Source organism: Moschus berezovskii, chromosome 1, assembly GCF_049115385.1.
Source record: "Moschus berezovskii isolate FMDL1 chromosome 1, NW_MosBer_1.0, whole genome shotgun sequence".
NCBI classification, from domain to species: domain Eukaryota; kingdom Metazoa; phylum Chordata; class Mammalia; order Artiodactyla; family Moschidae; genus Moschus; species Moschus berezovskii.
This window is the reverse complement of record NC_142460.1, coordinates 134,388,093-134,414,788: the sequence shown is the minus strand read 5'-3', so window position 1 is coordinate 134,414,788 and position 26,696 is coordinate 134,388,093. Positions and strand designations below refer to the sequence as shown.

At 39.4% G+C, this 26,696-nt stretch overlaps 1 protein-coding gene across 2 annotated transcripts in view; it reads left to right on the top strand.

Moving 5' to 3' along the window:
• The window catches only part of KCNAB1 (potassium voltage-gated channel subfamily A regulatory beta subunit 1), a 450,018-nt gene that overhangs the window by 160,130 nt on the left and 263,192 nt on the right, over window positions 1–26,696 (top strand). The window contains exon 1 of one of the 2 annotated variants that reach the window (XM_055411184.2): window positions 7,204–7,652. The exons of the other annotated variant lie outside the window; for it this stretch is intronic. Within the exon in view, the coding sequence (XP_055267159.1) occupies window positions 7,432–7,652 (221 nt within the window). The 5' untranslated portion in view covers window positions 7,204–7,431. Of the gene's footprint in view, window positions 1–7,203; window positions 7,653–26,696 lie in introns of those variants that run through there. 2 annotated transcript variants of the gene reach the window in all.

Sequence of the window (26,696 nt, the reverse complement as noted above, 5' to 3'; positions counted from 1 at the left end):
AAGGCTACCCAACTCCAGTATTCTGGCCTGGAGAATTCATTGGACCGTATATCCATGGGGTCGCAAAGAGTTGGACACCACTGAGCGACTTTCACTTTCACATGACCACCACGATGTGGTTGTCCATACCTATAAACGTGCACTGCAACTTTCAGAGTAGATGTCAACAGCTCAGAAGAAACTCCCGAGACTATAGTTGAGAAGGTTGTTTTTTCTAAGTTCCTGCATTACCAACACGAAGGCTGACTGTATGGAGAGATGTGGATGTTGATGACTCTGAGTTAAACATCCGGAAGCGTCAAACTCTGATGTGAACACATTTGGGGAATACTTTAGTTTATTTCCTTTACATTTTCTTTTATACGTATGTACAAGAATGAAATTTTGGGCAGAAAAGTCCAAGTGTAAAAAGACTCTTTGATAAATTTAAAATGGAAAATCTGAGGGAAGAAAAAGCATTGTGTTATAATTAATTGGCCACAATTTCTATTTTAGTGGTGTACGAAGTAATGATGTATCTTGTGGTTAATGGTATCTTAAATTGGATGAAGTATAATAATTCTAATTATCTTTGAAAACAAATTCTCTCTGTGTTAAGCTCTTCAGGAAAATCTTTTATCTAAAGACATGGCAAATATTTCCGACCAGTTTGTTGTATTATAAGACAATGGGAGAAATTATTCTAATGGCTATAATTTAGGAAGAATTAATGACATTTGTTAAAAAATATAGACAAACCTCTGTCCCTATTTCCTCCCAGATCTATATCCATGTTCCAGACAAAGCTTATAAAAAATTACTTTCCACGAAGAAGGCTGAGCAAAATAATCTGAATTGTGAATTTCTTCCACACCTGCTTTCTATGGCACTATGGCACCTTGCCTCAAATGTATAAAGTGATAAATATTAAAGATATAGCTGATATATCTGTTGTGTCAGAAGTTTCAGATTAAGGAAATATTTATCAATGGCTGAAGGTATAGTTTGTGTTCACTGAAAACCTTAACTATCCTTTAATTATATTTGGTTTTGAACTTGTGGCTGGGGGTGTGAGAACACTTATGTTGAGCCTGTCCTCAGGGTTCCTGGTAGGGGTTCTCTGTTGAAACTTTTCTTCCAGGGAAGCAAAAGGGTAGACATCTGGAAGTTCCTTCTATTTAGCATAGCCTTGAGTTTTTTCAGTTTGTCCTTTAAATTTTACTTTATTATTCTAAAACCTGTGCCTATGCAAATGTGGGCCCGTGCTAATTTTCATGGCTGGTTCAACTTGCCAGAATGTAATAATTTGTTCTTCAAACCCACGAGCTAAGTATTTCTGATAAATAGGAAACTTATATCCTAACAATTCCTCTTTTAATCACAAATAATAGGCACATAAAGTGGCTTGCCATCTGTACATTTGCATGTTTAAAATTCTTCAGATATTAGCAGATTCTTTTCTGTTTTGAATGAATCCAGTTTTGCCTTGTTGCATACTTAAATTTTTCCTGGCTCCTGTGGGCTGTGGTTTCCAATGGAAGATAAAGCATAAATTTTAAGCAGACTGAATACAAGGCATTTGGCTCTGACTTTATCTGTGGGAAATCGAATCAATCAAAAATTTGCCAGGTAATTGGGAAAAAGTTTTTTGCTTGCATCATAAGAATAATACATTGTGAAGTATTTGGAAAGGTTGATTAAAGTATACTCAAAAGCTACCAGGGATGGCTGTTAACTGTTCTGAAATTTTTAGACTTTCAATATTGAGTTTCTTTCCATCGCTCATAATAAGACTAGGACTTCCTTCAAATTATAGTCATAAAATGGCACTATTTAAATCCTTCTCACAGGAAGTCCTTGCAGTGAGGAATAGTATGCACAGTGGTTAACAACCAAGTCTCTGGAGGCAGGTACCCTGAGGTAAATCCCAGATCTCGGTTTTTAACTTGTGTCACCTTGGGCAAGTTGTTTACTTTTCTGTGTCTTCCATTTTGTCACCTGTATATTGGAGTTGATAACATGGCATCTCCCTTTGGGATTATGTGAGGATTAAGTAAACTAATATATGTGAAGTGTTAGTTCCTGGGACATAGGAAGTGCTGTGTGAGTGTCACTGATACTGGTGATTGCTGAAGTCTCTGGGTAAGGTTGTGTGTGAGGAGATGAATGACTTCCCAATAACCTTGCTATTAATAAATTGAGATGGATACTGAGATAGCAAGTCCTGCTGTGGTTCAAGCACTGTTTCATGCCATTCCCACAATCATTCGAAGAGGCATGTTTGGGCACCTAGTTTCTATAAGGATAGAGGCACGGGGAGGTTAAAAGTGCCACTCAGTGGCATATGAGAAGGAAGGGGCACAGTGGAGCTGGGATTCACATCCAGCTCCAACTGACCCCATATTCTAGAGTCCTTCCATGTTAGCAAAAAGACTCTATGCATGAGCATGAGAAGATAGGATGCAAGTTAAGCAACCTGTGGTCTCTTCCCAACCAGTTCTCTCACCATGACCCAGTGACCCTTTGACATAAACAGTATAGAATCCCAAATATCAGGTAATGAATACAGACCAGCTAATACCCAGGCAAAACTGCAGAATAAGTGATAATTTAACTCTGTATGATTTTGCAACCTTCACATCTCTCTGTAAAAGAACCTCATGGAATCTTATAGCACAAGAGAGGGTCTTGGAAGTAGATACATATCCCTCTCCTATTTCAGGTGAAAGAACAGAGGCATAGAAAACGATAAAGACATCCAAAGTCACAGGCAAAGTGACAGAGCTGGGTTTGCAACCAGGACTAGGCCTGCCAGTGAAGGTTTCTCTCCATTTCTTTATGACATTTCTGAGGTTATTGATTATAGATGTCCAGAATAAAGCAAAGTCTTAATAGGGTGAGTTCACCAAATAAGGAGATCATTAAGAACAAGTACTAAAGTGTCTTGAAGACCTCTACCTCTTTGTATCAAGAGGCACCATGCAGAGGCTTCATGACTTGGTGGAAAAGAATAAATGGATTGTATTTGGAGCTCTTCCTTGTAGTACATTTGTATATTTGCTTAGAATTGTGGCGTGGCATGATAATGATATCCATCATGGTCTTTTAATGACTTTTAGGAGCATTTCTTTAGAGAATTTCAATAGTTTCTCTTGACCAATAATATAAAAATTAAAATAAAAACAATATTAACAGTTGTATTAGTTTCTTAGGACTGCCATAACAAAATACCATAGATTGGGTGACTGAAACAACAGAAATCTATATTTTCACAATTCTAGCGGCTAGAAGTCCAAGATCAAAGTATCAGCAGGGCAGATTTCTGAGGCCTCTCTATTTGACTTGCAGGTGGATTCTTTCTCTCTGTGTCTTCACATGATCTCTCTCTGTGTGTCTTGATCTCCTTTTCTTATAAGAACACCAGTCAGATTGGATTAGGGCCCACCCTCATGAACTCATTTTACCTCAGTTGCTTCTCTAAAGAACCAACCTCTAATACAGTCACATTCTGAGGTACTTGTTTGGGGTTAGGACTTTAACACATGAGTTTGGTTGGGGGAACCCAATTTGACTCATAGCAATAGATACATCTATAGCTACATATATATCTACATCACCATTTGTGTGTCTTATTTGAACCTGAAATAATACTAGTGAGAATCCTGTGATCTGATTGTGTGACAATGGAAAGGTACACATTTGAAATCTAATTTTCCCAGCTTAATTAGCATGTGACCCATTAGCATGAACTTATGAGGAAAGAGCATTCTCCCAGCAACCATTATCTAATTTCCGGGCCTCTGAGACCAACTGCTCCACTAATGCTGGGAAGGGTGAGCACAGCTAGGGGTATGTCACCAGGCTGCTGGCTGGCTGCCAGAAAGCCCATGTAGCATTAGATCTGGAAAGGCTCACTGCAGGCAACCAGAAAGAGGCTTGCACTGTGAGCGTTCCTCTGGCCTTGGTCCTTTGATTCTCTTTGAGGCAGGTACTAAAGGCGGACAGTTGTCCACACACAAGAGGTGCAGACATGAATGTGGGGCAGTTACTGGTGCCTTTCAAGTGACAGGCTGTGTAAAACTAGAATATGCAGGGCTTTCTCTTTTTTCTTAAGGATTCAAGTTTACAGAAGATTTTGGCATTTTTCCCATAGCCCTCTCTTTCTCCTTTCTTCCCTTCTTTCTCACTTAGCTTCCTTATCGTCTTCTCACGATTATTAATATTTATGGAGTAAAGGCCTGCTCTGAACAAGGCGCCTTGCTTTGTCCTCTGGGGGATAAATAAGTGACTCATAAGCGCTCTCTCTGCCTTGCCTGTTTTATTCTGATAACCTAGTCCCTGTTCTGGTTTTGGTTATGCTTTCAGGCATTGCTCTGCTAGTTCTTGGCAAACCTGAAAGCCACTCAGTTAACAGTGTCCAGACCTCACACACCCTAACACACTGTCCCTCCTCCCTAAGAATTGGCAGCTCTCTTACCTCAGCCCTGAGCTGCTTCCCATACCTTTTCCCCCTCAGCCAGTGCCCAAGCTGGAGCAACTGGCTCCTGACCCCTCCGACCCTGTGGTGATCACCATGTTCCTCTGTCTTGCTTCCCAGGTTGCTTTATTCTGCCTCTCCCTCCTTTTTTGAGCTGTTCTTTCTGATTCCTCCTACTACTTCCTCTCTCACTTTGACTCTTTTCCTGATTCACATTGATTATCCCCAATGAGCCAGCTTACTGTGAAAAAAATAAAAGTTCTAATGATCTGCTTCCTCTCTGCCCACTGTTATTTATTCCAAGGAACAAAACTTTGCTTCAGGAACCCTGCAGCTGAGGGTAAAAAGAAGGCAGCCTAGGTTCATTTGTCCCTTTCCACAACACTTACCTCGTCCTAAAATCACTTCCCAACCACTAAACGGTAGGCAGTATATTTATTTTGTTAAATATGGAGGGGGAGGAGCATGAAGGGTAGAGGATGAGATTCCACATTGTCACTTAAACCTTATATGCAGGTAATAAAATGTTATGATTTGATTCATTATGATTCATCTCTGGAATGAAATTCAAAATAGGTATGTATTCTACTTGAAAATTTCATTCATATACCTTAATTTGGGGAGAAGTGGTCAGAATTGCTATATATACATATACACACACATATATATATATGTATATATAGCACATTGACAGAGCCAGAGTGTATATTCTCACCCCAGCCAGTCTCTGGGAAGACAGACTTACTCCTCTCCAGCTAATCAAATTCATGTCCCAGGCAAAGTTCTGTAGTCTGTGAGGGCTGCCTGGGCTTCTGGAGGTCTAGCCTGCATCTAGGCTATCTTTGTATCCCAGCAACAAGCAATCAGGTACATAATAGGGATTCACTACAAATGTACAAGATAAATCAAAATGAAAAACTTTCTCTAGCCTCCTATAATCACTCCCTTGCTTAACTCTAGTGTACTCACTGTCCGTACCACTCTTTCAAATATTGTTAATTAATCTCTTTAAGGGTGATTGCTTTATTCTTCCCATCCAGGTTGCCAGTTCCTTGAGAAGGATAGTCCTTCATTTTTTCTCCACATTTCTTTCTAATGCCTAATATGGAGATGGTGCTTACAAATATCATTGATTTAAACACTTCCTTTTTTCTTGACAGCAGTTTCTGTTGGGAATCACCTTTAGAGAGCTGATTTTGCAGAAGGTACAGTTTTAATTTTAAAACTTTAAAAATTTTAATTAAAAAAACTTTATTTTTGACTGCACTGGGTCTTTGTTGCAGTACACGGGCTTCTGATTTCAAGTCTTGTTGCAGACACAGGCTTTAGAGCACTCGGACTTTAGGTGTTACATAGCACGCGGGCTCAGTAGTTCTGGTACAAGGACTTTTTGCTCCCCTGCATATAGGATCTTCCAGAATCAGAGATCTAACCCTTGTCCCCTGCATTGGCAGGCGGGTTCTTAACCATTGGACCACCAGGGAAGCCCCACAGTTTTATTGTAAGCACATCTATCTAAAAAAAGCTCTGACTGCTATGCATTTCAAACAGAGATAAATTATTAGCCCCCTGCTTGGTTTGGTTCAGTCACATTTACTGAGGAGTTGCTTTGAACCTGATACTGAACCGGGCAATGTTTCTGCCTCATAGGAACATTCAGAGAAGACAGGAGGTGCCTTGCTGCCTACCCTTGACCTGGGGATAATGCTTGTCCTCACCAGCTGGTCATAGATGACCAGCAGGCAGTGTGCATAGTCCCAGTCACCTGCCCTGGACCTTTCTGGATGGTGACTTGGAACTTCTGCTTAGCTAGTGCAGCCCCTTTCTGGGTGGTACCAAATTGCTGCCTCTTCTCCCATCCTTCATCCTCTTTTGTGAGCCAGAATAGATTTTGCAGCAAGTTAGTTTACTTGACTGAAAAGTCTGCACTGTCTTTTCAGTGTACTTCAAACTAATTTGCTTAAGAAGTAAGTAACATGCAAATGTGAAATAAACGCTGGTAAGGCTAATAACAGGGATTTCAAGCCGTGTTGTAAGAAACCAGTCACAGAGTATTCACGTGTTAATTCACTGGCATGTTCTCTGGCATAAGCACCCCCATTCTTCCTTCCCCCATTCCAACTGTTGTGCTGCAGCAAATTTGGTCTGAGTCTGGGCAGAGTCCCTCTTGAAAAGCAGCCCTCCAGCTTCTATTACAGCAAGAGTCTGGTGAAAGTGATTCTTCCCTTCCCCTCGCACACAAAGGCAAGGAGCTCTTTAAAGGGACCTTCCTGCTCCTCCATGCAGCAGCAAACCGTGTGGGTACGGATTCAATGACCCAGGCTTTTGCCTGAAAATGAGTGGGGAGGGGTCTTGAGGAGCTCCCAGGACCTCCGGGAGTGGGCCAGGGAGGGAGCTGACAACCTGAGTGGATGGAGAGCACCGGTCCCTGGGGAGCGGCTTGCCATTAGCTGCTTCCTGGGATGCTCCACGCGCCAATAGAGCATCCTGCCTGTGGTCCAGAGGGTGCTAGCGGCGCATCTTGCGGTATGCCTGCGTGGATTTGAGCCATCGCCCAGAGGCGAGCCCGCATTCAGACACAGCGGACGGGCTTCTGGCAGGGCTGCGTGCAGTCAGCACGAATGCTTAGCTCCAGGCGTCTGCCCAAGCCTCCCGACTACATGGATTTGGCTGTTTAATCAAGCGAGATTACTGCCTGGGAAGATTTGCGAGCCTGATCCGCGCTCCAGCTGCTGTGACAACTTAAGGGCTGGCTGTTTACTTCTGTTGGTGTCTGGGACTCTGTCCTGCACCGCAGCCACTCCTGCCACTTTCCCGGACTCTGAAGTCAGCCGCGAGGACTTCTCTGCCGGCATTCCGAGGAAGAGGGATCAAGGAGGGGTTAAAAGACGAGCAGACCCTCCCAACTGCTCGATCTCTCCTGACTGCCTGTATTCTGGGGTTCTGAGAGGGACCGCGCGGTGCCCGGGGAAGCAATGCAAGTCTCCATAGCCTGCACCGAGCATAATTTGAAGAGTCGGAATGGTGAGGACAGACTTCTGAGCAAGCAGAGCTCCACCGCCCCCAATGTGGTGAACGCAGCCCGGGCCAAATTCCGCACGGTTGCTATCATCGCTCGCAGCCTAGGGACCTTCACCCCTCAGCATCACATCTCTCTCAAAGAGTCCACTGCAAAGCAGACTGGCATGAAATATAGGTATGAACGTATTGATAAGATTCCCTCTGCCCCGGGTTTCTGTGTTCTGTTACAGGTGTAGTGGAGACGATTCGGCGGTTATGAAAAGTGACTTACTTTTTGGTGGGCTGCTTAATTTAGAATTTTCAGGTGTCTTTAAAATAGGAAAGGTGTCTTTCCTTAGGAAAGTGGAAAACCCAAGGTGGTTGTGTGATGTTGTATTATGTACAGGATTTAAAAACTGTGGCCCATTTTGTAGATTCTAAAGTGTTATGAACACCTTAGGAGCTCTATGAATTTCGTCTTCAGAGAATAACAGAGCAGCTGAAAACTGGTATTGAGATTAGAGTAGCTTTTCAAGAGCAAATGGGCCTGTCCTATTTTATGGTACAGACTGTAGTTTCTGTGATTATACTATTAAAAATAGTTTTCCATCTAGTACTGTATTCTTATCTTTTGAAAGCTCAAGGCAACAAATGCTGGGCAATCTTTTAAGGAAGTTCTGTTACAAGGAAGAAACACCTATACTGGTAAGTTAGTTTGAACATTGACATACTTAAACCTAAATTATTCTTGAAATACAGTGCAGACGTTATGAAATATAGAGAAAAAATCAATTGTTGTAATATGACTGATTTCTTCATAAATTTTTAAGCTCTCCTTTCCTCTATGCTGTTTTCCAGAGTTGGAAATCTTCCTGGTAATAGTTGATGTTCTCTTTAATAGGGAATGACTGAAATTTGATAAGTAGAAAATTTCATTATTCAATTCTATGACTCTTGCCTCCTCATTGTACTTGTTTTGAGCCAAATCTTTCTGACTGTTTCTTTAAAACTCCTGTGCTTTTTGTCTCTAAAAGTGTTTGCAGATGTAGAGAAGAGCTTATTATGCGTTTTCCAAAGGCTTTGGTGATTCTTGTTTGCAGATACGACTTTGTCCATTATTTATATTTAACTTTCCCTCATCTTTGTTAGGAACCAGGTTTTAGGATGAAAGGAACTTAATAACGTCCATGAACACTTAAAACTAGGTTTTCCTTATAGGGATTCTGAAATAAGCACTCAAACCAATTTCTATAAAAGTTGTCTTTGAAAAAAGTTTCTTTGCAGAGTTAACAGGGAATTGCATTGAAAAAAAAACAGCAAGCCCTGTTGTTTTGGTATATTTTTGAGCCATTAAGAAATAAAGCCTTGAATTTGATGGGGTAGACTCACTAAAAATTTATAGCTAAAGTGCTTTGCCCCAACTGCAGTACAGTGCAAGCAGCCTAACTCTAGGCAACTCCTTGAAGTATCACTGGTGTGAGGACCTCTGCTTTTCTTGATATTTCCAGGGTGGAGAATGGGGCCCCATGACAGGTTGATAACTAGGGCTGCAGTCTTGAGTGCACTGGCATTTTCTGTTGCTGCTTCTGTGGCACACACCCAGCCTCTGCCCCATGGCCACGATGCTGCTCTGTATGCACTTCAGTTGCTCTGATGGAGATGGAGAGGAGTTGCTACCTTCTTGGGCAGGGCCCCTGGGAACGGGACACTCAGGGTTAAAGCAGACTGCAGAGATAATTTGAACTGTGGCCTTCAGCAGCACCTTGAGCTCTCTTTTTGTAAGCCAGAAGGGATAAATAGTAACACCCTTCATTTCTTGTGGCAGAGTTTCATAGTTGCTTGTGAATCAGTGTATTGGATGAGTTTCATCTTACGAAGGCAGGAGATTTCCATTATGGTTTTTCTGGTAATATAGCTCAGCTCAGTTTGAATGATAATACACACCAAAATCTCAGTGTATAAGATTCACTTGGGCATCTTTCATTACTAGCAACTAAGGACAGCTCTTTCCTGATGAAAAGCTAGCCATCTGCAGTCTTCAAGATAACTTGAAATATTTGTTGTTTATGACGGGACATTACCTGGTTTCCACTCCCCCTCTTATTCTGAATTGTTCCATCTATGACAGGCAGGTGGCTTTGTGTGTGTGCGAGTGTGCCTTAACTCCTTTGTCTTTCAAATTCTACTTAGAGTGACCTTTTAGGAAAGAGATCAGGAGATTATGCCAAATGTATGCTAAGACTTTCTTAGGATTGGAGAAAGAAAGAAGGGAAAGATAGAAGTGGGAGGGAAAGAGGCTATACTTTATAAAAATGATAGAAATATTTTATTAGTTATACTTTTTGACATTGATGTCACTAAAATATATTGTGCATGTAAAAACTATTTATTACTAATAATGCAGCATAAAATTAAAAAAATAATGCCATAGAGTTGGGAGGTAATTGGCTTGGGTAAACATTCATGAGAATGCCTGAAGGAACTAGAATGGAAAATCAGTGGCTAATGGTGTTTATAATAATATTCTCACCCTTGAAAATGATTTCCATTGGCACAACTTAACTGGGATCCATGAATCCTATAGAAAGTAAAAATATTGTCTTTCTGTGTATATTTTTGAGGAGAGGGTTCATAGCATTGATCAGAATTTTTAGTGTCTACCACTTAGTAATTGTCAAAAAAATGTTATGAAATAAAGAGATATCCATTTAGCCAACAAATATTTACTGAGCACCTGTTCTGTGGCAAGAACCCTATTAGAAATGGGTACACAAACGTATAGAAACCAGATAAGGTTTGGGGTTTGCATTCTTAGGAAAACAGACCATGAATAAGCTAACTCACAAATACATAATAATTTTCTACTATAAGATGTTTTTATGAAGGCCATATTTGGGGGGTTCATAGTCAGACCTCAACCAACCTATTTGTCCATTTAAGTTACTGTCTCCGTTATGATTGCATCTTGGGGCACAAGTCATTGTGCCCATATCTGCCACCTATTTGCCATCCCAGGGACTTCTTTCAGGTTCCAGCCTTTCTGTAGGGGGCTGCCTGGCCATTGAGGACCTACTTACAACCCTGAGTAGAATGCTTTCTACTCATTTAATACCTTATGACTTTTAAAGCAAAACTCATAGCTTATCATTTCCATCCTGACATTGCCAACCTGACATTAATCAGGAACTCATGAACTTGGGATTTTAGAAAGAATTAATATACACTTGTATGAAGCATCTGAATTTTGCAAGAATACTCAAAGCCACTTTTAATTTCACATCAGCATTGTGCAAGAATCTTGCATAAAATTAACTATTGTTTCAAGGCTGATGGTGATAAAAAAAATCAACTAGAGCAATCTACTATTCAAATGTCACTGTCAGTTCAAGAGAACAAAATTCCATCTAACATCTATCTTCAGAACTATCTTGTGTGTAGATAATATAGGACTATTGTGTTTCTTATACTTTTTATACTTGTGCCTTATTAATACATGAGAGGTCCTTTATCTTAGTTTTGCATATATTTTTAATATTAGAGTTCATCGCACTGTTAGAGTTTGATATACACTCTTCAGGTACACATGATAGATGTTTACATGATATATATACATGTGATGGGTATCACATAGAGGTAGACACATACATGAACTTTTTATCCTAAGAAAAGCAAATCACTCAGAACAGAAATTAAGCCAGCTTTTTTTGGTTGCTTTTGTTTGATTGATTGGTTGGGTGTTTTTTGTAAGATTTTTTTTTTTTTTAAAGAATGATACAGCTACTAGTGATGGACATGATCTCAGAGCTTTTGTTAATCATATTTGAGCACATTTGTGCTGATAAGCTACTCCTCTATTCCAAAATTTTTACTTTAGTTCCAGAATAAGTTGAATGTCAATGAACCCAATTTCATGAAAAAAGTATTATTTGTAACATATACATTTATATCGATATAACTTTGTGTTATATAGTTCCATAAAGCATGCTTTGAAATTCTTAAGAGAATTATTTACAAGAAGGAAATTATCTGAGGAATAATCTTTAATTCCACTGTAAAACTTCTCCTTTTTTGGAGTCAATCCACTTTACTTTTTTTTGTTATTAAATTTGTTGATTCAAATAATTATAGATCACAGAAATTCACAAAAAATATACAGGGAATTTTTATGTAACTAAATGATGTTTTCTCCATTGAGGACATCTTGTATAACTATAGCACAGGATCAAAACTAGTAGATTGACATTACTGCAATTCACAGAATTTGTTCAGATTTTACTGGTTATCATGTATTCATGTGTGTGTATTTCTATGTCTGTGCAATTAACTACATGTAGAAGTTTGTGTAACTGCCACCACAACGAAGCATTAGAATTGCTTCATCACCACAAGGCTCCCTCATACTTCCCCTTTACAGTCACATCCGTGTCCTCTTTTGCAGTCCCTAATCCTTAGCATCCACTAGTCGCTGATCCTGTATAATTTGTTGTTTCAAGAACATTGTATAAATGGGATCGTACAGTTTGTAATATTTTGGCATTGGCTTTTTCCATTCTGTATAACTCTCTTGAGACTCATCCAGATTGTGTGTATCAATAGTTCATTCCTTCTTCTTACTGAGCAGTAGCTCATGGTAAGGATGTTTCATGATTTTTTTAACCATTCATTCAATGAAGGACAATTGGGTTGTTGTCATCATTACATAACTTCAGATTAGAGAATTATTCCTAAATTTCTTCATTGCCATTCTGTAGCTCAGGGGATAAAATCCCAGCTACCTAGCATGGTACCTGAGATCCTTCATGGTCTGTCATTCAGCATGCTTTACAGTCATTACTCTGTTCTTATCTCTGACAACTTGCTTTTATTAGAAATACCTACTTGAGAGAGAATTCCTTATATTACCTTCTTGGCCTATAGGGCCTTCTTGGTTTTTTATGCCTCTGTATCATTTTCCATGGTGGTCCTTCTACCCTGGAATTCTCTTACCTCCTTTGAACAGTTAGGCAAACTACTATGCATCCTCTAAGACCCAACTCTAGCCTAACCTTCTTTATGAAACCTTTCCTGGCTTCACCCCATACAGCATTAAATACTTGTTCTTTAGTGCGGCCACTGCATCTGATTCTTATTTCTGTTATAGAAATTGTTGATCATGTAGTGTTGCTATTATCCATTTGCATCTGTATCTTCCCCATTAGTCTGTAAACAGCTTGAGGTTTGACTCTGGCTCATCTCTATAACCCCAGAGTCTAACCTGGCACCTGGCGCATAATAACTACTCAATAAATGCTTAGAAAATGAATGACTACACATACAGGACACTGCGTAAAATGCTGGGGATACAGAGTGAGGGTCCTCTCTTGAGTATTTCCAGTTTAGTGTGGTGGTGTGGTGTGTGTACTCAGTCATGTCCAATTCTCTGTGACCCCATGGATTGTAGCCTGCCAGGCTCCTCTGTCCTTGGGATTTCCCAGGCAATAATACTGGAGTGGGTTGCTATTTCCTCCTCCAGGGGATCTTCCCAACCCGGGGATTGGACCTGTGTCTCCTGTATTGGCAGGCAGATTCTTTACCACTGCATTGCCTGGGAGGCCCAATGTGGCTAGATACCTGCACGAAAAGGCTGCATATGTTAAGTGATACAAAGAATAATTGTTGCTGTAGTTTGAGGAGCCATCATTCATCAGGGGGTGTAGGAGTTAGGGAGAGATTTCATGAGAAAGATCAAGGAAGCTTGATGTTGAGAAAGGAGAAATACCAAGATGAGTAGAAAGGAGGATGAGATCTGATAGACTGCAGCAGAGGAGCAGCCTGTCCCAAAGGCTGTGTGTGGAGTTCTGAGAAACAATGCAGTAGGTCATTCAGGGAAGTGGTGATAGGGCATCCTGTAGAGGCAAAGAGGAGCTGGATGTAAGGTGAACATCAGCAATGAAGAATCGTTTCAGATTTTTGAACAAGGTGTCTGGTTACAAAGTTCTATGAAGAAGAAATTAATCTGTCAGCTGTTCCAAAAAAAAAAAAATTTAAGAGTTGTAAGTTTGAAACAAGAGAATTTATGTTGAATTCCAAAGCACTTTCTATTTTCCTATAAAAATAAGACTACATAAAAAAGGCTCGGACCAGATGCCTTTCCCAGGCCCTTCCTCCTCTAGCCTCTTTATTAAAGCACACATCTCATCCACAGTTCTTTACCTCCCACGAATGGTGGGCAGATTTTGAATCAAAGCAATTGAAGTGAAAGATCAATCTTGTCAGCTGATTACGTAAAAGGCACTGAGTGTGCGTGAGTGTGTGTGTATGCTTGTGAGCTTCCGTGTGGGGAAAAGTGGGAGGAAATAGGTGGGATGAAGAGGAGGAAGGGGAGAAGTGCCAGCTCCGTGGCTGTGTTTCAAATAGAAATATTTGATTTTAGTCCAGAGAAGAGAGCAGCTTGGATATTTAAAATGCCATTTTGGGGGAGAGCGGGTAAAGAATGCCATTGTCATTTTCACTTATACCCATGGGTGTGGGCTTTCCTCTCTTCCTCAAAGCAAAATGATGAAAATGGGGGAGGTAGAGAAACCTCCCTGAAAGTTGGTTGCTGATTCAGTCTCATAGAGTTTATTCCACCTCTGCAAGGCATCAGCCAGAAGTCTGGCATCCATGGGATGGTGAGAGAATGGTAGGAGGGGAGGGAACCTCCTGCAACTGGTAGGCAAATGTATTCCAGGTCTGCAGCTCTGGAAATGTATGTATGCACTATCTGCGTGTGTATGCGTATACACACATGCACAAGGAAAGGAATCTACCCAAGGTATTTCCAGAAAGAACTTGTCTTCTAGCTGAGATCTTCAGTTGGCTTACTGCATTTGGAGCCCTTAATCCTAACTCCATTCAATGACCCTTTTTGGATGTGCACTTATTATAGAAATTCTTTTTTAAAAAAAAATTTCTGTAGACATTTGCATTTGTGGTAATTTGAGAAATGTTCTGAGAGAAGGAGAAAAAATTCCATTACATTGAAAAGGAAAATCAGATTCATAAGTTTCACTTTGATTTTTTTAAATTCATTTCATCAAATGCATAGTTTGTCGTTACTACATGAATTAATGAACTGATGAGACTTGGGTCCACTGAATTGATCAAAATATAGGACTCCTGGTTTCTTTGAGTATGTTTCAAAACTTTTGTTTTGAAAAAAAGAGAATGCTATTTTATGAGAAGAACTGAATTCACATGTATTGATTCATCCATTTCCTTATAAGAATTTCAAAGCCATTTTGGGAGTCATCAGAAACAATAAAAAATAATTTGATGCTGCAATTTTAATCATGTTGTGTGCTTAAAAATATTTCTAGGACAAGTTTTCCACTCTTTTCAGAATTAAAAGATAAGAGTGATAGAGACTGAAGGATTAAGGCCAAAAAAAGTCTTTCAAATTTCCACTTAAATATTGAGAATTTTTAATCCTATGTAATCACAGAAATAAATGAGTTAGCAGTGGTTGTTGGCCCTGAGGAAACTTCAGATTCCATCTAGTTCAGTCATATCATTTTATACAGAATGACCAGTTCCTTGGTCACAGTTACTCAAGGAGCTGATGAAAGGGTCAAGGTCAAACTCAGGTCCTGGCTCCAAGAGCAGGATTCCTTATGCTCTGTTAGCTTCTACACAGTAGCTCCTTGATCATGCCCCATTTTTTAACACAGGAAAAAAGCACAGAGTATGAAACACTTCTAGAAGGGACAGTTCCTTTCTATACGTGTGCATAGTCTGCCGTTCAAGCTTTTATCTCTAGAAGAAGGAAAGCCCCGCTGTGCATTCGGAGAACCAGACCAGCTTCCTTCGTCTCCTGCAGAGTCGTGAGGACCCCAAAGTGCCCCCGTGGCAGCTCTCTGCTTATACTAATTCTGCAGCTGAACATAAATTAACTTTCAGATGAGAGTGTGTTTGGTATCACAGTTTCTAAATAACTGGTGTCTCAGAAAGAAATCTACAAACCCTTGGGCGCAGGTGATAAGACAGGAATACATGTCAATCCTGGATAGGAAATGCTCCTTCGGGCATTCAACACTGAACATACTTCACTCTCCTCCATACTTTGAGAGATTACTTTGAAAACTTGCTCCTGAGACTCAGAATCAAAATACATTTAAAAACCCTCCTTGCAGGTTGATTTTCAGTTACTCAGATTGGAAACCAAAACAGAAGCCCAGCAGTGATTTTTTTTTTTCTTGGAATCGACAACTAGGGAGGACTCTGAGAGCCCTCACACAGGCCATCTGGTCCAGCTCTCATGAGAAATCTGTCCTGTTTTTCCAATTTGCACTGTGCAGCAACTACTTGTAAAGGCCCCTGAAGAAATATTGTGTAATCTCCTTTCACAGCAGTCATGAAAAAAAATTTTTTGGCTCATTTTTCTATGAATTAGAATCATTCAGTAAGCTCTGAAATCCTCAGAGGAAGCAATAAAGTGAGGGCTTTTAGAATTCTTGTCTGTCCTCTGGACCCTAATAGTCAAAGTCAGGCTGAAAATGATAATAGAAAATTGAGAGGCAAGAAAGCAAGGGCACAGCAGTGATGCAGGATGGGGAGCACCATGAAGGGCTGGAGGCTCCCAACCTCCTGTTGATATCTGGGGAGGGAGAGTCTTTCCCATTCTGGTCCCAGCACCTGGTCTCCTGGCCTGACTGTTCTGTTGCTAAATGATCCAAGTCAAAAAGATACTTCACCATGAGAAAATTCCTCCTTGTGATCAACTCAGCTCCTTTCAAGCTGCACTGGAAGCTTCTTGGTTTGTCCTCAATTGAAAGGAAAATGAAAGTGTTAGTTACTCAGTTGTGTCTGACTCTTTGCAGCCCCAGGGACTGTAGCCCATCAGGTTTCTCTGTCTATGAAATTCCCCAGGGAAGCATTCTGGAGTGGGTAGCCATTCCCTTCTCCCGGGCATCTTCCCAACCCAGGGATTGAACCCGGGTCTTGAGATAGCTATAATTATCTGCTTCATAAGTCCTCTGGTATTTGAAAACCATTACTATGACTCAGCCTTCTAATTTCTAAGATGGTTCCTCCTCCTATACTTCGTTTTCTGATTCCCAGCTGCAATTATGACTCTCATCTAAATCCTCTATCCATCCAGAGCTGGATACAATTCCAAGTAAAGATCTAGACTTTTTAGTACAGAATCACAGGATTACCTAATAACAGAAACATGCTCTGTCCCCTTGTCTGCAATCCATTGTTATGCGTACTGTTTTAGAAGAAAACAATAACTTTTAACATTTTGAGCCAATCTTTTGAAAAAATTGCTCTGAAACATTTTAAAATGTTCTAATCCATTTATTTGAATAATGGAGGATCCCTCTGCTGATATGTAGCAACTCTTATGAGATAATATGCTCTAAAGGTTTTAATGCTGACAGTTGAAATCTCTTGGGTTAAAGAAATATGAAAAATGTTCATTCTGACGTGTAAGTTTCAATAGCATTTGAGTATCTAGACAGAAAAACTAACAGCTTGCAATATGATTAATTTGCCTTTTGATATGCTCTTATAGAGATTCTTTTAATCTAGCAGGTTTTAATGCAAAGGCAACTGTGCATGACTAGTTTTATTAGCAGGAAAAGTTTTCTGTGTTGGTAATTAACATCTTCCAAGACAGAGTCCCTGAAGGGACTTAACTGCAGGAAATTCCAAGCATAGTGTTCTCTATGATGAGTTTGTATCTATTGGAAGGCCCATCTGCTTTGACAGAGCTCTTATATAAGAAAAGTGAGCTTTTCCCTGAAGAACATATGCTATTAAGGCACCCTCTTTTCCATTTCTTTGAAATTAATTTCCACATTAAACTTGGTTTTTGTGTTATGGGGTTTTGTTGTTACTGTCTTTGGCCTGAGACCACAGCAACAAGCTTGTTTTAAAAATCAACTGCGTAAATAACATGGCTTTAATGAATGCTATTCTCTCTCAACAAAAACCAGCAAAGAATTCCTCTGAGGCATTTGATGAAAATAGACCTTTTGACTCACTCCTTCTCCATTTTCTACGTCTATATGAACAAGCACTTCTGCATTACGGAGTTTTTGCACTTATTGAAAAGAATGGAAATGCTCAGAAGATATCTTCATCTGATCACAGAGGGTTTTCTTATTAATTGAAAACATGATTGTTCCATTATGATGAAGAGAAAATAAACAAACTGTTCAAGGAGGCTCAGATAGAAAGTGGGAGTTGGGAAATTCATGGTCTAGCATACAACTTCTCACTCAATAATGGCTTATCTTTCATTTTTAAAGAAGAAGTTCAAGATTTCAATTACACTCAAATATAGTTTTTCCAAAAGCAATCTTTTAGAAATCAGGAGGCTTGGGTATCTTAGTCCATAGAAACACAGAATCATTCCTTAACGAGAGAAGCAAGTGTATGTTTGCCTGAGGGCTCCAGACTCCACCAGATGTTTCCTAAGGTCTTCATCAGGACTTTCTGCGGTCCTATTTCAAAACAGGAAGTAATTTAGAAGGAGACATGGCAAGTATCTTTAGGAAGCAAAGCTGGGCATTTTATATTGCAGTAATTTCCTATTGCCCCTGCAATAAACTGCCACGAAGTTAGTGCCTTAAAACAACACAAATGTGTTCTTTCACAGTTCTGGAAACCAGAAGTCTAAAATCAAGTGGTCAGCAGGGTTCTGTTCCTTCTGGAGGCCGCAGGGTAGAAATTATTTCCTCACCTTTTCCAGCTTCCAGAGGCCACTTGCATTTCTTAGCTCATGGTACCTTCCTCTGCCTTCTAAGCACCTCTCTTCAACTTCTGGAGAGATTGCACATCCCCTCTTTCTCCCTTTGATCTTCCTGCTTCCCTCTTATAAGCACTGCTGAGACAACATTGGTTCCAGCCAGATAATCCAGGATAATCACCCCATCTCATAATCTTTAACTTACTCACACATGCAAAGTCCCCTTTACCACATAAGTTAACATTATTCACAAGTTCCCAGTGATTAGGCTGTGAACATCTTTTAGTGGCCATTATACAGTTCTACCACATGTATCATGCAAATATGTTATGCAGAAGAGGGCCAAGCAAAGGAAACCAAATTATCAAGCATTACATCCTCATTACTTTCTCTAACATTTGAGACTCACTCAGGTGAGGAAAGACAGCAAAAGGAATAATGAGGTCATGGAATATGCAGGGCGATGTGGATTTTTCTCTTTCTAAGGCTATAGCTTAGGTTTGAATCAGAATAAAAATTCATGTTTACAGTGTGTAGCTTCAGTGTGAAAAAGTTTAAACAGTTTTATCTTGACCTCGGTAATTACCATAATGGCAGCGATTGCTTGAAATCTGTTTCTTCAGTCCCTTAATGCAACATCTGCTAGAAATATTCCGTTGTTTTTTGTTTTCTTTAATTCCAAGACCTAAGTAAAAATTGATAAGGGGAGAGTAATAGAAAGTCAGTGGATAACCGTAAAGATCAAGCTGTATTTAAAATTCTTATGACTCCAGAAATATATATAAGTGCTTCTAAATTTCATGACTGCAGTCCGTCAGCTTGGGAATCTCACTTCTTCTGAGTATCTGGGGTGTGTGAGCCATGGCAGCACATCTTTCATCCTGATATGATGTATCTGTGAGACTCAGTGCATATAATAGAATAGAATATATTCTATTAATATAATATAATTATATTATTATATATAATTTATATTATTTATAAATTATTTATATAATTTATTATATATTATATATTATATAATTTATATTTATAATAATATAAATTATAATTTATATTATGTATAAATTATAATTAATATAATATATTCTATTAACCTTTCCAGAAAACTCATACCATCCCTTCCTCCTTAGTGTTGTCAATTAATGGTGGTGTTGGGGACAGGAAAGTAGGAATTTCTTGCAGGGATATGAATTTCTTTTTCTGAACCCTTCTATTAAATATTTCCTTAAACTCATTAGGTTGGTCAGGCATTTTATTTTAATGACAAAGATATTTTTATTCTTATTCATAAAATGTGTACATATTCTGATACAAATTTTCAAAAATTTTAGCATGTGTTCTATTTCTTTATTATTTTTGGCTGTGCTGGGTCGTCATTGCTGCACAGGCCTTCTCTAGTTGCGGTGAGTGGGGGCTCCTCTCTAGTTGCAGTGCCTAGTTTTTTCCTTGCGGTGGTTTCTCCTGTTACACAGCATGGGCTCTGTGCCAGGCTTAATTGTCCCTAGGCATGTGGGATCTTCTTGGACCAGGGATCGAACCCATGTAACGGAGGTGGATTCTCAACCACTGGACCACCAGGGAAGCCCCCAAATTTTCAAATGTTTTAGCTCATACAATTTTCCTCTGTGGTATTTGGTCTAATATTACCAATAAGAAGTAGCTGGTTGTTCCTTAGTTTTCTTCATTCTTTTCCAAGACCCATGGCTCCTCTATCACTGCCTAGAATATTGGATTTTGAAGAATTACATTCTTGATGCCAAATCATTTAAATTTGCATACCTTCTCCGGGCCTTCAAGCAATAAGTACCAGATTATATCAGATTTAGGGAGAAGTGTTAGTGGCTGTAGATCAATGTGAGTTAGAAAAGATTTGTTTGGAATTCAGAAATCAGAAGAGTCAAGAGTTAAAACTCACCCTTGGGTTATAATTACCTCACTCAGGACCAGCTTTTGTTACCTGGAGCCTTTAATGGACACAATACTTGAGTGAGAGGGAAGTGAGGAAATGAGTCCTTTGTGACCTTGCTGATTGTGGACTGTGCTACCACTCTGAACTATAGAGCTGAGCTGCAAAGAATGGGTTAGAATGCAGTGGTGGAGGAAGTAATTCTACAGTAGGAATAGGAAAGTGTTGTTGTGGAACACTTACAGGGCTATGTAACAATACCTGCATTTTCAATTCAGTTGACCATCTTTACATGAATGTGACAGTGTATTTATAGCCACCAGTGAACACTAACCCCCTCTAATAGTACATTTAGGGCAGGATGGGGAAGAACCAGACCTATCCTTGATGCCCACAAAATTATTGCCAACAGGGTCTACTTTCTAACTCAGATAAGATATTTTCCTAATGCAAACACAACAGTAGCAACATTGGTTAATGTCAACAGCAGAAAAAAAAGTTAACAGGTTGAAGTCTGAAAGTCTATTCAGCTAATAAACCTGTTTGATTATAGGTCATTGATGGCCACTAATGAAGCAAATGTGATGAATTTAATGTGTACTTCAATTTTATTTCTTAGCAGGAAAGTGGTATCATATGACAATGTCATTGATCAAAGTATTTGACTTTTAATAATGATTAGTTTTAGAAATAAAAACATTCACAAAATGTTAGTTTGTAATTTTTCTTGCTTGTTACTCTTGCTTAGGATATTAGCCTGATGTATACCTACTTTGAGATGGAAATACCTTGGGGACAGGGTTTGACAAAAGACAAGTACTAATTATCAAAATGTCTGAGTAACATTCTGTTCCACTAAAATCTGAGTTTATGTGATTGCCTCACATAAACATTTAAACCGAGGAGTTGAAAGAGCTTAATTAGTGCTATTTTTATCCTTGAGCAAAATTCTGAAAGGGGTTAGCAAGTAGTGTTATGTCCATTTTCAGTTATAGAAACTGAGGCATAAACACATAACTTAATGACATCTTGTACAATCCCAAATATTGAGCTTTCCATTTCAATTCTAAGCTCAGACAGTTTCTGGCCAACTTTTTCTTATGGTGGCCCAGCATTTGTTTATGCCAATTGTAACTCAGGACTGAAAGGAATCCAACATGTGCAATTGGCATTTCTGGGCGAGGTTCTATTTTCCCTTGTTGGCATGAGCCACGGAATGGTCCAGGTACATTGTATCCTTCATTATTACTCTGACCAGAAAATCAGGGCAGAGGTTGAACTGGAGCAGCATAGTGGTACAAAGAACATATATGCAGGAGCTCAGGTCTGGTTCAGAATCTATAGGCTGATGGAAAGTTTAGCAGCCATTATATTTATTTTTGGCAGTTCAAACTATTAGAAGTTTTCCTCGAGTGGGGAATAAGGACATCTTCAGGTCTTAGTAGGTACATTTATATATAGCTCAAGAAAGTAACAAGTATTTTAAAAGTGAATTTTTGGCAAGTGTTCATTATACATATTTAGTTCAGCACAGTGTATGTGTGTGTGTGTGTGTATTTAAGGTAAAAACACAAAACATGGAGTACTAGCAGTAAACAGGCTCTTCAGGAGCATGCCCAATAGCTCCCAGTACTGCAACACTCATTTACCCAGCTTTGTCTTTTTTTTTTAAATTGAAGTATAGATGATTTTCAATGTTATGTTAGATTCTGGTGTACAGCAAAGAGATTCAGTTATATATATATATATATATATATATACACACACATTCAGTTTTATATATATATATATTCTTTTCCACTGATTTATGACAGGTTTTTATATATTCAGTTGGCTGATGTATATTCAACTATTGAATATAGTTCTCTATGCAATACAATAGGATGTTTTGTTAATTCATTCTGTATATAATAGTTTGCATCTACTAGTCCCAAACTCCCAAACCAACCTTCCCCTGCCCTCCTTCTCCTTGGCAACCACAAGTCTGTTCTCTGTGTCTGTGAATGTGCTTTTGTTTCATAGATCTATTCATTTGTGTTATTAGATTCCACATATAAGTGATATCTTTGTCTTTATTTTTCTTCCTTACTTTGCTTGGTATGATAATCTGTAGGTCCATACATGTAGCTGCAAATGATGGTATTTCATTCTTTTTATGGCTGAGTAATATTCCATTATGGGCTTACTTACTTGGTGGCTCAGTGGTAAAGAACCCACCTGCCATGCAGGAGACAAGTTCGATCCCTTGGTCAGGAAGATCCACTGGAAAAGGCAATGGCAACCCACTCCAGTATTCTTGCTTGGGAAATCCCATGAACAGAGGAGCCTTATGGGGTAATTTATGGGATCACAAAAAAGTTGGATATTACTTAGCAAGTAAACAACAACACACAACAACAGTATACCATTATGTGTGTGTGTGTGTGTATGCACCACATCTTCTTTATTCATTCATCTTTTGATGGACATTTAGGTTGTTTCCATGTCTTAACTATTGTAAATGGTGCTGCTGTGAACATTGGGTACATGTATCCTTTTGAATTATAGTTTTGTCCAGATATATGCCAGGAGTGGAATTGTACCCAGCTCTGTCTTTCCTAGCAAATTTCTTAATTTCTTTGTGCTCCAGTATCTGTAAAATGGACCTGGTAATACTTTATGGGATTGCTTTGGAAGATTACATGCGATTGTAAAGTACCAACTGTTATCCGTTAAAATTCTCATTAATATCAAAAAGAAAGTTGACAAGAATGAATGAGGCTCTATGAGCACATGTTAATATCATCACAATAGATCTTTCTTTGATCTTTTTTTTTTTTGCTTTGAAATATTCATGTTTTAATCAGCCCCAGTCTTAGCACAGTATCTGGCATTTTGTAGGTGATCAATAAAGTTCGTTGGATGGATAATTGGATGCATTAATGAGCCAGTTTTCATCAGTTTCTAAGGTTTCTGTGGGATTGTATTGCAATGTAAAACTCTTGGCTTCCTGTGCAGGCTTTATTCTTTATCAGACTTGTCCTCTTCACATCCAGGATGAGTTCTTCTCTCCTTTGAAGGCAGGAATCCTGTCTGTTTTTTACCTCAGCTACTGAAGAGCCTGACCTATCCTTGCTGTCCCCCACTGTTTCTATTATATCTGCTTATACCCAGCCTTGTACCAGAAAGGAAAGTAAGGTGTGGTTCCCAAAATGACATGGATTAAAAAATAAAACATTAAACCAAAAAAAGAAAACTAAAATGACAGAGTAACGACAGGGATTAAGGGTACTTGTTATCATTTGTTCTAAAACATGTACATTCCTTGAGAAAGATCTACTGGCCATGCACTGTGTTGCTCCAAAAAAGAAAAGTGCATCTCTGTGCGGGATCCTGGGAGGAGGGCTGTGAGGAGACCATTTGAGTCTTTGCTTTTGTTGGCTTTCTGCTACAAATGTGGGTCTGCATAAAATGGTGATTCCAAAGTTATCACTTGATCCTTTACAAAGAAGGGGATAATGAAAGCAAGATAGCTTATAATACAATAATCTTTATGGTAGTAAATAGATTAAAGCATAAAAAGAATACCTGAATACAAAATACCAGACTTTGTAGGCAAGTTATTTATATTGATATTCTAGGTTCATATTGATCAATTATGATGACTATTTCAAAACCCCTTCAGTGAGTTGGATTTTGAACACATCATGATGTGCATTTTGAGCTGGTTGAATCTTGCCATGACACATCCAATCACTCTGGCCTTTTATCAAAGGATACAGTAGCTGGAGAGCCTGAATTCCTCAGGGGTTCAGGTAACAGGTCCTCTTGAAACCCTGAGCCCAGGTCCATTCATTCCAGCCACAGTGAGCTACAATGTTGTCTTCTGAGATGCAGGAACAGAGAAGAGATCTTCTGGCTTGGTTGCAGTGGGGGATTTCATTATCTACTGAAAGACATTAACATATGTGTCTTCTCCCTGCATCTTTCTACTTTCTTTTCTCCATTCAGATAAGTAGTTCATGCTTTCTTATTTGCAGTAAGTGTGATTTTGTTTCCCAAAATCTAAGCCTGTTTGAAGAGACTCAGGTTTTAGAGCAAAGGCACTTGCCAGATTAAGCTGAGATTCTGATGGATGAGAGGTTCCGTGGAAGGTCTTTGGCCCCATGAGTCTTCCTCCCTAATAGCATCTAGAGAACATGATGGGATCCCAGAGAAAAGGGCCCTACGGTATCAGAGAGACTGGGTCCTCAGGCAGGGACTTAGCTTCTCTGCAAATCTATGAAGTTACCTGTGTGGCTTGAAGGTAGCAGAGTCAAGGACCATATGTTCTGGGACAAAGGCTGTCTCTAGGATAACAGTGGACAGATGACCAATAATGGGAGGCATTCCTTAATATTTGGGAGGGTAAGATTGGGACCTTGACCTGACCTCAGCAGTATAGAGGGAGCAAGAAGAGAGCTGCTGCTGCTGCTAAGTCGCTTCAGTCGTGTCCAATTCTGTGCAACCCCATAGACGGCAGCCCACCAGCCTCCCCTGTCCCTGGGATTCTCCAGGCAAGAACACTGGAGTGGGTTGCCATTTCGTTCTCCAATACATGAAAGTGAAAGTGAAGTCGCTCTCTTAGCGACCCCATGGACTGCAGCCTACCAGGCTCCTCCATCCATGGGATTTTCCAGGCAAGAGTACTGGAGTGGGGTGCCATTGCCTTCTCTGAAGAAGAGAGCTAGTATCATCTAAAAGTTAAATTTCCTGTCAGCTTGGCAGGAGAAGATCCCTGAGTTGAAATTAAGTGAAATTATAGAAAAATTTTAACACATTATATTTCTTGAACATCTGCGTTTGTGGCCTGAGACTCTTAGTTGCTTTGTGTGCATTTTGAAGAGTGGACAAGTTGTCCAAGAAGACAATCTAGGCATCATTTCAAGATGGGAAACCAGCCAACCAAAGTAAGAAGGACACAGAAGAGGACAAATGCTTCCTGCTAGAGACGTTAATGTCCATGCTTCCCCCTACAGAGACTACAGTATCCCCTAGTATCTACAGAAGATGAGGTCCAGTAACCCCATGGATAACAAAATCCCAAGATGCTCAAGTCCCTTATACAAAATGGCCTAGGACATGTGTGTATGTAACCTCACACTGCTTCCTATATACTTTAGTCATTACATGTAATACATAATACAATGCAAATGCTATGTAAACAGTTACCAGCATATGGCAAATTAAGTTAACCCTTTTGGACCTTTCTGGAATTTTTTAAAGAATATTTTTGATCTGTGGTTGGTTAACTCTGTATATGTGGACTCTACAGATAGGAAGGGCCAAGTATATACAGATTTGTTTTAAGAATGGCAGAAGTTATTTTTATGGAAATTTGGAAATTTTTTTTGGAAATGTTTTCATTATTTCTTTCTGTTCTACCTTCTCAAGTGTAGAAATTATTTATATAGTTAAAAAGTTCCTCCTACCAGCACACTTATTTCTCAAAAGGATGATTAAGTGGTTTCTACTTTTGCTTAGGACAAGAGAGAATTTTATTAAATTGACAGTTGAGTTTGATGGTGCAGAGCCAAGTAGAAAGAGAAAATTAAGGGCTCTGAGGTTGTCCTGGTGCTATTACCTCCACTCTGAGGGAGGCGAACTCAGGCCCTAGAAAGGGCAGATGTATAGATAAGGCAGAGTGATACCATCTCAGGGAGGCTGTGACAGACCACATTATTATTAAAATACCATGCAGTGTTCTAACCATGAAATAGTAGGAGTTAGAGGGCAAATCTCGGTATTAAACTGTTGACATGAAAGCTTTTGCATATGTAATTGTGATTATCCACAAAAGAGTAAGTGGGGCTTCCCTGATGGCTCAACGGGTAAAGAATCCTCCTGTCATGCAGGAGATACAGAGAAGGCGGGCTCAACCCCTGGGCTGGGAAGATCCCCTGGAGGAGGAAATGGCAACCCATTCCAGTATTCTTGCCTGAAAAGTCCCATGGACAGAAGAGCCTGATGGGCCACAGTTCACAGAGTTGCAGAGTGGGACATGACTAAGCATAGAAAGGAGTAAGTATTGTGCAGAATAAATAGTTCCTAGAAGAGCATCATGCCCGTATATGTGGATCCTTAACTATTAAGGCCAATAGGATTTCAAAAGAATGGATTCATTCAACAAAAACTCCCTGAACACCTGCTCTGTGCTCTGGGTGTTGAGGATAAGTGGGTAAGCAAAATGGAGTCTTTGTCTTTTAAAAGCTTAAATTTTAAAACAAGGAGAAAGAGAAACAAAGTAAATATTTAGCATATCAGGAGGTAAGACCTGCTATTTGAAGATAAGCATGGCAAGAGGCAGAGGCTCCTTGAGGGTGCTATTTAAAGAGGGTGATCAGATGATCAAAAGGTCTACAAATAACAAATGTTGCTGAGGATGTGGAGAAAAGAGAACTCTTGTACACTGTTGGTGGCCGTATAAATTGATGCAGCCACTATGAAAAACAGGGTGGATTTTTCTCAAAAAACTAAAAATAGAAAATTACTGTATGACCCAGCAATTCCATACCTGTGTATATATTTGGAAAAACCAAAACCACTAACTTGAAAAGATACATGCACCACTATGTTCATAGTAGTGCTATTCCATAATA